The sequence below is a fragment of the Sphaeroforma arctica genome (genome assembly GCF_001186125.1).
Source record: "Sphaeroforma arctica JP610 unplaced genomic scaffold supercont1.648, whole genome shotgun sequence".
NCBI lineage: Eukaryota > Ichthyosporea > Ichthyophonida > Sphaeroforma > Sphaeroforma arctica.
This window is the reverse complement of record NW_014039910.1, coordinates 10266-20447: the sequence shown is the minus strand read 5'-3', so window position 1 is coordinate 20447 and position 10182 is coordinate 10266. Positions and strand designations below refer to the sequence as shown.

Genomic DNA, 10182 nt, shown 5'->3' with positions numbered 1-10182 from the left:
GGGTTTATATTTGTCGAAACCGCTGTATCGACGACGTTTCTCAAACCACTTGACATGTGGTCAGGTTGGCACGTAAGTGCACCCCAAACATACTCGCAATCCAAGTAATAAAATAGACACAACTTGCTCGCAGCGTGGGTGAAATTGCGAAAGGATTGGTGTCCCATCGTGACTGGTAGACCTGAACGGTCTAAAGCCTGCATATCATACAGAGGCCGCGAGTTTATCATATATGTGCGCGCATCAGCATAGCCACAGACCACAGTACGATATATATACACAGAAGCCTATTTTAAGTATGTTTTCCCGTATTCAATTTCAACCAGACGAGCGTACAGCGAATACCATAAACTCCAGCAAAATGACGTACGAAGAGATAGGCGCGTATCTCGATGATTACTGTACTCGAGTGCTTCAGTTGCTGCGCACGCATGCGAAAGACCTGTCGTTCATCGAAGTGGATGTTTGGTCCCTAGTACCCACAGTACTCTTGCCTAGGCTTGCGGATGTACTAGAGAGTGGGAATGTACCGGAATACAAACTTGGTGAGTGGTAGCTTCAACTCTGTTTGGGCGTGGTCGCTGTTTTCTTTATAAGACGCTAATTGCGTTTGTTTGGTGTTTTAAGTCATGACTTCAGGCGCACATATATCCAGACATGTGAGTGAACGCACGCGATGTAGCTTAGTATCCAATGTGCAAGAGTATCAACTGCATTGTTTACGCATGTTGCTATGTACTCTCCTGGTGAGTGTATCAGGTATACAAACAAGGGATGTCCGACATCAATGAAGTGAATTGGCGGCCTTTCAAGATATGATAGATCATATAATATGTAGCGCTCGCCTACTGCCAGTGGTTATAAGCCCTCACTGGTGCAATTCTGTACACATCCAGTCTGAGTTTGGTTATATGCGTTGATGCGTTACCTCGTGAGCACCATATCAGTGCTAGATTTAGAGCCTACTTCAAGTCACTGACTGTATGTAGTAGACTGTTGTTCTCGAGAAGAGCTTCTCAATGTTTATCAAGTACATCATGAATAATATCTTGCCGTTCGCAGGATTTGTAATATTCAATTCTTGTGACAACCATATATATATATTTATATATTAAAAGTTGTAGATGCGAAGGTTACGTTGTAATTAGGGCCAAAGTGTATCGTATTGTGTAATTAATATGTATGTTTCATTTCGGCTGTTCCACTGTGAAGCGACACTGGCCTAAGTCTGTGATCTTCAGGTTTCCTTGCTTAACCATTCACTACGTTGTTGCATGCTTGCTGAGAAAGCGACTAGCCTGATATTTCTCCTTCGATTTAAATTTCAGTACGCTTCAGCTCCTTTGCCACCTGTCAATAAGGATATACCCAAGCGGTCTGAATTGCACACTCGCCGACGTTTTTATTTGACGATACGATAATTTGGGTTTTACTAATGTATCGCCTAAGAAGGTATAAGAAAGGAAGGCGCGCAGAAGTCAAATTTGCTCGCAGACGGTCGCATCGCCACCTTACAACGCGAAGACCTATCCCATCGTACAGGCCATATTGCCTAGCGTTTCTTTAAATTCTCAACACTCTCAGTGTCACATTATGATGCAATACTTTCATCGGGCGACCTCGAAATATTCCTATTGCAAGGTTCATCCCTCACACAAACTTTCAGGCGAATTTCAAACTGATTTACATTGTACTTCCGAATTGCAACAGAAATGCCTTCTTCCAGCAAAGCCCTCACATTCTTCAACCGAGTCTTCGGGGCTCATGACGGGTCCCTGTCGCCAACAGAGGTGCAGGCACTGCTGGAAGCACTGGGACGCATCCGCACGGTTTGTCAAGCTGCGCAGGATGAAGGTGTCGATCTCGTGCTCAACATTGACGAAGGTATGAGTGTGTGGCTGTCACTAGGTTTTGAGGTGGAGAGCTCAGACAAAGAACTATCACCATGCTTCATTAAGCTGACATACTTCACAGCAATATCTTCCGAACATTATAAGTGGTCGATCGAAGAACTATCACCATGATCCACAGCATTGGCTACCTTATCTGCTAAGTCATATTAGTGATACTAATGTATTATTATCGCACAGTACTACTTTTCACTAATATCACACTGTCACGCAACTAATACAGGGCCTCCCAGGTCAGCGGCTGAAGATCAAACCCTGAACCACTTTGCATGTGAAGTTGTTTTGTCCATGACATTAAAGAGCGTGGATGTTCTCAATGCAGCCGGTGTCTTCTCTACACACTCCGGTGAGGAATCGAGCATTGCTGACGCAGGCGGCAAACATGTATCATCTCGCACACCAACATCGAACGTTTATAAGCGATATAAACTCACACGGGAAGGCACGCAGCAACTACAGGAGGATGTGACCAACAGTGAAGCGTTTGAAGGTACTAGTAACAGCTCTCACCGGTTCTTGGGTATAGTTCTGGTTGGGGGCATTGCTGGACAGGACCCTACGGTGGAAAACTCATATTTGCGACAGGCCACACAAATTGTAGCGCCGCTATTGGCCGCTCAACAGAGAGAGGGCGTTCCGCGGATAGGGGTGATATACTCAATACACTCCGCAGAACAGGGCAGTATAGTCACCCAGGCCTTTACCAAGATGTATCAGACACATATGTCAACTCGCAGTCAAGATGTGGACTCTAGGGTAGTGCAGGCGACTGATACAAAACCACAAGTGAAACAGCAGACAAAAGAAGATGAAGGTATCCAGCACCCGCACTCCGGGATGGAGATGACGGGTTTCTACGGTGTGCGCGTCAATCAGCGCTTTAATATCGCTGACACAGTGTCTTGCCAGCTACAGCAATCCCTGAGCGCAATTACACGTGACAAATCTACACCCGCGAAAGCTATAGGTGGACTGGGTTCTTCAGGGATACACTCGGATACAAAGTCACGCCCGGTGGTGAAGACGGTGGCGGTGGGTGATGTGGATGCAAGAGTGCTGTACTTAAACCGCTTGGTCACCAAGTATAGTGGGGTACTGCTAAAGAATCCTGACACCAAAAAAGTCGGCAAGTTTCTTATCAACCCGTGAAGTGGAGTATAGCGGGATGCTACAACAGAATCTCGACTTAAAATCGTCAACTCTTCTACCAACTATAATAGCGGAGTATAGCGGGAGGTGCGTAAGAAGCATTCTATCTAGGAAGTGGGCCAATCTCTTTTCAACCTCTGAGATAGAATATTGTGGGAAACTGCCGAGTATTTTGACACCAAAAAAGTACGGCAACTTCCTTACCAGCCGCTAATACGGATCTTCTGATATATAGTCGTTAATTGTTTAGACGTACACGTACAAATTTAACATGGCGGGTGAATTCTTGAAACGCAATTCTTTTAATAATCCTGTCATGTCGCCTCCGCGGACCATGTCATACATGTATAATATCGTTTAGCAGAATAGATTGTTCAGCAGGCAGTCTCTACCGCAGCGACAGTGCACGCGATATGATAAACATATTTGCCTAAATACTGTCTCGGTGGGACGTTACACATGTGGGGCATGTTCTGAAGATGTTCCGCGGATACGGTCGCTGTAGCAATGCTATGGGACATCCAACAATAAGGATGCTTATCGTGCTCGCCTGCAAACCTCGATTGAGCAGACTTCGGCAACAGTTTGGCTAGAACTCAACATCACGCTAGAATTGTCTCTCTATAATTTTGAGGGCATGTATATCCTTGCGCTTGGGTGGGCGTCTGGCACAAGGTTGATGGATACGGACGCTTGCCAAATATACCTCCCATCCCAGCCCCATGTTGTGATGTAGACATCCGTTTCAATCAGGCTTCGTCTATCCGGCAGGGAGTCGGTCAATACCGCTACTAGAATGTCAAGCGCGAATTGATTATGCGGCGCAGGGCGTACCGACAGCAGGAGGTAGTTGACTGTTATAAATGAAAACTCAAGATTGTACTGAGTTCAATCTTTGCACATAAGGGAGTTTCTACGTTCTAACAGTGGACTGGAGTTCTGCGGAGAAGAGATATGGTGACCATTGTTCGACCACGGCTTGTTGGTGAGCACGGTTTTGTTATCTAGCATACCTAGTATATAGTAGTCGAGCTCGCGTGTTCAAATGCGGGAGTGAAATTGGCTCCTAGCCTGGCTAAGGCCAGGCTTGATTCTCTTTTCACAAATAACCTGACCGTGTACCACAATGGGTATTGTTGGGTGAACCCTCGACTCGCATGCGCAGTCTCTATGGATTTTTAATCGAAGCGACTTCTTAGGATAAAATGATGTCTCGACAGGCAACAAGGCAATTTGGTGCGTTTGTATGGTTCTCCACCATCACTGCCAAGAAAATAAACCACGATCTCACAAACTCTGATGCTCTACTAGATGCAAATGCTTGCGATGGTTTTCCCAATCTACCAACTTCGGTCGTATATTCGAGTGAAAATTGCAGGGACTTTTGCTATCCTATACACAAGCTGTCTGGACACGCACTACCGCTAATAACATATACAACACACCCAGAAATCTCGCTAAATATTATACATGCGCGAAACCTCAATGCACATGGAGTGTCAACGAACGTCTGCCGTCACTGTGTGTGGCAGACGAAAGTTGTATTCACCATCTGATCCAAAAGAAGTTACATACACAGTATGCATTGCCACCACGGAACAACCAAACAAAATATGTGAAGTATTATCATTATAGTACTCGGTCAAATAACGTTTGAATAATTGAATTGATGTAAGTCTGCAATTATACAAATAATGCTTTCACCCGTACACTGGCAGTGATTTAGCATCCTAGATTTTATTTCTACTTGTCACAGTGTGTGCGAAGTCGCGGCTTAAGACCTGATTCAACGAGAACAATGCATGTGTATGCTTAGATGATATTTCTAGCCCTCAGCGGTCTACAAAAACACATCGAATGGTATGAAGTGTGCCGTTGTGTCCTAAGATTGGGAATTATGCGCCATACTGAAGAACCGCGAACATGAAGTCATCACTTGGCTCGAAGGCATATTCATTCAACCCAAGGCTTGGGATATCCTTACCCTTCCTTGAACATCTCGTCAAACCACACGATTACTCATTCTTCAGACATGCACTTATATGTTCCATAACGCACCTCACATGCTATAGAATAGACTACAATCTGTCCGCCTCCTCTAGCTGGAAACTACTCATGCTCAAAATAGCTTACAAAGCCTTCTCTAGCTCAGGAACGACTTTGAAAAGATCACCCACGAGTCCGTAATCGGCCACCTGGAAGATAGGGGCATCGGGGTCCTTGTTGATGGCTACGATGGTCTTGCTATCCTTCATACCTGCAAGATGCTGGATGGCACCGGAGATACCTACAGCAATGTAAAGCTCGGGGGCTACAATCTTACCGGTCTGTCCGATCTGCATATCGTTGGGCACGTAACCTGCGTCTACGGCCGCGCGCGAGGCACCTATATTAGGGAATCAGAGAAAGAGCCCATATCAACAAGAGAATATGACCGTCAAATAAAATTGCGTACTGAAACGAAATTGCGACAACCATGAGGAAAATAGCACAGCGCATGACACTGGCACATTCGCCCTGCTAGAGCAGATATAGTACTAAGTAACTAGACATACAGCACTGCGACCCAGAGAGAAAGCACAAACGACTAAGACTACGAGAATGCAGCTACAACACGTGACAGGTGAGCCGATTTTACTTCAGGAAGTCGTGGATACATACCGACACCAGCGGACAACTTATCGGCCAAGCTGTAAAGAATTTCGAAGTTCTCGCCACTCTTCAACGCACGACCTCCGGACACAACAACACGGGCACTGCCGAGCTCAGGGCGATCGCTCTTTGAAAGCTCCTAGAAAATTGAAGAGATCAGAGTATTTAAAAGCGCATACGACTTCCCGTTGGGACTCGTGCGATTCAGGCAAAAGGAACAAAAACGTAGGAATGAACCGAGAAAGAAAACTGTTGAAAACAATGCTGGCCACATTCTGAATGCTATTGGTTCATGTCAGATATCGGACTGAATCAAAAACATAAAAAATTAACGTGTGCGGTCGAAGATTGCATATGAATGACTAACAGAAACGCATAAAAATTGTAGAAGTTACTAAAATGCCTACACCTATGGGAAAGAATGATGATTTCATGTACAAACACATGTACCACATCTGAATACACATACAGCATGTACTGTACCTGTCCAACAAACTTTGATAGGGACTGAGCCTCACCAGCGGCAACGGATTCGTTCTCAGCGGAACCACCGGTCTCGTCAGCAGCGGCAAAAGCGGTTGCACGCACAGTGACCACCTTAATATCATCACTGGACTGCACCTTGGCGACGGCATTTCCGGCGTAGATGGGGCGCGTGAATGTGTTGGCGTCAACCACACCCGTAATATCAGAGATAGACTGTGCAGAGGGGAGAGATCATTCAAAATTAGGTATCAAGTGTACCGGTTGCGCGCGATTTCGTAACGTGAACGATTTAAGTCTTCCACGTAAAGTAAAACGGCAGAGACAGGAAGGCAACAAAAAAAGGGGCACGAGCGTTAAAATTATACTACTTCTGTACGATATAGACGATATATACAAAAGTACGTATGCACGACAATATAAATGAGTATCCAAAAATCACGCCAGTAATAAATATTGCCGATACAAGCTATAAGAATACGGCGATACTATGGGTAAAAACTGGTAAAAAATCCACGTAGTAATCGAAACAAACAAAATGCTATGTTTTAAAAGGTGTGTGCCCAGCCATGTGATGTATACCTGCACGTCTAGAAGGGCAGCTACACGGGGCGCAACGTTCTTGCCAATGGCAGTGGCGGATGCGACAATGTGAGAGAAGTTGAACTGCTTCTGTGCAGCAACTATAGCGGGGGCTACAGCCTCGGGTAGATGTCCCTTGAAAATCTCATCATCAGCAACAAGGATCTTGTCGACTCCGGCAACCTTAGACAATTGCTCAACGACCTACGCAGAAGTTACAATTGATATGAATACAAGCAAGTATAAATCCGTGCAGGGAAAATAGCAGCCCAAGAAATCTAACTAATAGCGCAAGGAAAATGCATGATATGAATAGACTTCATGAGGGATCCTAACGGACCCAGAAATCCTAGTCAATATCAACGATATATGTAGCAAAAAAACCCCCTTTTACAATGAATTACTCAGCGTTGCACAAGAATAGTGATCCTATCACCATTCTAGCAAACATGGTCAGTTGCTCAACAACCATATTCCACCATGACACCCATGTAAATTGTACATACAGACATATCTACCAGTATGAACCCCCGCATTTAATACGTCAACTATTGCACACGCTAGATACTCAACTTCTCAAATATGAGAAAACAGATATAAACGTGCGCCCAGTAAAACATTTGTGTGTGGTTGCACCAGCAGCAGTAAAATCATCTTGCCCGGCGAATTTCCTCGAATCATGTTCAGTTTGCTTTGTTTCTAGCTATGCGATATTCATTGTTGACCGAATTGAACACTACACATGACCGAACAACGCGGACATACGATTACTATCACGATCGTTCGAACGTATCAGTAGTATAAGAAGTGTCTCGGGATCTTAGCACTTCGAAAGTGCTAGCTTACTTTCTATTATCTACTGAGACACGCTTATCCACTTTGAACTGCTCACTCTGTTTTTTAAACAAATATGTAATAGTGTTTTCCTCAGAGACACCGGTTGAATGGTGATTACTATTTCCGTGTACCACAAAAACGGCGAGCTCGCTGTTTGATTGCTAACAGTACATGAGACGGTGTCAAGAAATTGCAGATTTTCTTTCTAGACAATAATCTGCTTTGCAACATGAAAAATAAACCGAAATTAAGATTGCTTGCCGTGTACTGATTACAGATCAGCACTATGATAAACAAACACACGCCGAAAATAATTATAGACGAAACTTGCAGCGTGAAATAAGAGTACTAGTCCATTACAGACATAATTATATGTCGATCACAGATATATACAAACACACATATATTTTAGTACTCTAAGCTTGCCTCGGACACCATGATAACCATATAAGATATGACATATCAGACCCCGATATACAGATGCGTGGGATACATGAATCAATGATTTCCTCGTCAAAAAGTATTCGCATATGGGTAATTGCATAAATTTTTATAAACCAGAAAGTAAACTAGCTAAGCCGCCGCGTAGAGGCATTCAACTATCCTGCTATAATCGATATTATTTATATATATATATATGAATCCATATACATTGCAGGCAATCGAGAAACAGATATATGTACATCTATATGGAAGTTGTGTATACATGCATGTATATATGTATATATATACCTTGCGGGTACAATTTTTTATTGCACACCGATCTACTTAGTCAGATACATCAAGTGAGGTCAAAGGCAAAAACAAGCTGATGGCAAGCATATATATATATATATATGAACGAATTTGTATTTCAATAACATTCTTTGGAAAAATTCAAGTTGAAGTCAATCGATACCAAGTCTAAACGTTCTACCACGCTGAATACAGACATTTTTGCATACATACCATACAGCACTCATATATGTATTTATCAATTCAATCTAAACCCACTGCACGCATGCACACATTTATCTGTTTTATCCAAAAAATATACACAACATACCGGTCCACAACCACAGCCAACGATCATGCAGGTAACGGGTCCACCGATAGCCTTAGCAGCAGTGATAGTGTGTAGAGTTGGCTTTAACACCTTGGCATTGTCGTGCTCGACGTACACCAGTGTGTTGGATGCTCCGGCACTGTAACAGCGACGAGCTGCTGCGGCCTGTAGTGACGCACGCAGAGTATGTGAGAATTGACCTTGCTTCTACTGTGTCGGGGTATACTGTCTGTCCTCGTTCCATCGAGGTAAAGATGATCGCTGCATATTAACTTTTAGGGCGCTCGATGACATGTGCGGCTATATATATATATATGTGTGTGTGTGTTCTCGTGAAAATTGGGACAAGGAACGAGAAAATAGTATCAAATGGAGCAATCCGACCACATTGTCAAGGATAAGCGTATCATCACACAGCGATAAATCGAGTAAACATTAGTAAATACTTGGTTCCCAAACACCCGTAAAAATTTGAAAAGGCATGAACGCAAAGGACAGTGTCCGATATGCATAGAAATCGGACAGCCCCTGTCATACAGTATCACGCATACATGAGACTCGGTACGCGAGATGGTAAACAGTGATATAACCTGTTTTGCGTCATAGGCGATGATATATATAAGCACTTAGCCATTCGCACAACGGAGTCTTCTTGTTTATATGATATAGATCAGAACAAATGCGCCCAACTACAAAAAACAGCTGTTTCAGGTAATCGCAAATGTTCAATAAATAAAAAAGTAAAGGGGAACTAAACATTGTTGTAGCTATTTACAAGCGATCAACGAAACGACAGCAATATAGAAACTTGACAGCATTGTCACGGCTAAGTGCGTTAAAACTTAAATATACGGGTATACAGTAGCTTTAACGCACCATTACAGCGCAGCGTCCATTGGAGAAAGCAGAGGTTCGGATAGCGGAAAGCATCTTGCTATGATAGGGTTTGTAGTTCAACGGACCTCTGTGCAGAGATGAATGTAGAAGTGTACCCTACTTATCCTCGATTTATTACTCTATATAAATTTTTATATGTATTCCTATTTGGCCTCGAAATCTTTTCTCTCTATTGTCTTGTGTAAACTGTAAAAACGCAACGCAATATTGTCAACAACACAAACAAAAAGAGAAGAAGAAAATTGCAAAAACCGTGTGTGATCGCGATCACGATTTTCATAACTTTGACACTCTGACACTTCCGCGGCACCTTCACGAAACTCAAGAAGCCAATATTTCGGTGCAAAAGCGGGACATACCCCCTTATAATTGTATCTCAGGCTCTCAGCCCGGCTCATCAGGCCTCAGCGAACAGGATAATGGAGTTGGGTATTTTGTCCGAAGTTTTTTTCACGGCTCTCTGGAGTCTGGATAGAGTCTTTCGAAAAATGGCTTTCTCTCGACCCACGGTTCCCCCGTAGACTTACTGCTGAGGGTCATGGGTTTTAGACCAAAGATTGTAGAATAAACCTCCAATGCCTAGTTTGTTCAAGCCTCAACTTCAAGTGTCATCCCGTGACACTCCTG

The 10182-nt window shown here is 43.6% G+C and overlaps 2 protein-coding genes across 2 annotated transcripts; one reads left to right on the top strand and one right to left on the bottom strand.

Moving 5' to 3' along the window:
* Positions 1 to 361: 361 nt before the first annotated feature.
* Positions 362 to 3286, top strand: SARC_07825 (hypothetical protein; the record flags this gene model as incomplete). Its single annotated transcript, XM_014298222.1, has 3 exons — positions 362 to 545; positions 1711 to 1884; positions 2134 to 3286. 3 exons carry the CDS (start codon positions 362 to 364, stop codon positions 3057 to 3059), a joined length of 1284 nt encoding a protein of 427 aa, XP_014153697.1. The 3' UTR covers positions 3060 to 3286.
* Positions 3287 to 4736: 1450 nt separating this feature from the next.
* Positions 4737 to 9742, bottom strand: SARC_07823 (electron transfer flavoprotein subunit alpha, mitochondrial). The gene is made up of 6 exons (XM_014298221.1): positions 9535 to 9742; positions 8659 to 8823; positions 6777 to 6980; positions 6195 to 6410; positions 5721 to 5850; positions 4737 to 5445 (listed from the first exon to the last, which is right to left on the bottom strand). The coding sequence occupies exons 1-6, from the start codon at positions 9586 to 9588 to the stop codon at positions 5189 to 5191; spliced, it is 1026 nt and encodes a 341-aa protein (XP_014153696.1). The 5' UTR covers positions 9589 to 9742; the 3' UTR covers positions 4737 to 5188.
* Between the last annotated feature and the right edge of the window lie 440 nt (positions 9743 to 10182).

Bases quoted from the DNA above. Each gene is read 5' to 3' on its own strand.
- SARC_07823 (XM_014298221.1), bottom strand. From the start codon at position 9,588: ATGCTTTCCGCTATCCGAACCTCTGCTTTCTCCAATGGACGCTGCGCT. The intron at 8,824-9,534 runs GTGCGTTAAAGC...GCGTCACTACAG, and splicing joins ATGGACGCTGCGCTGTAATG to GCCGCAGCAGCTCGTCGCTG. The intron at 5,851-6,194 runs GTACAGTACATG...TCAATTTTCTAG, and splicing joins TATCAAAGTTTGTTGGACAG to GAGCTTTCAAAGAGCGATCG.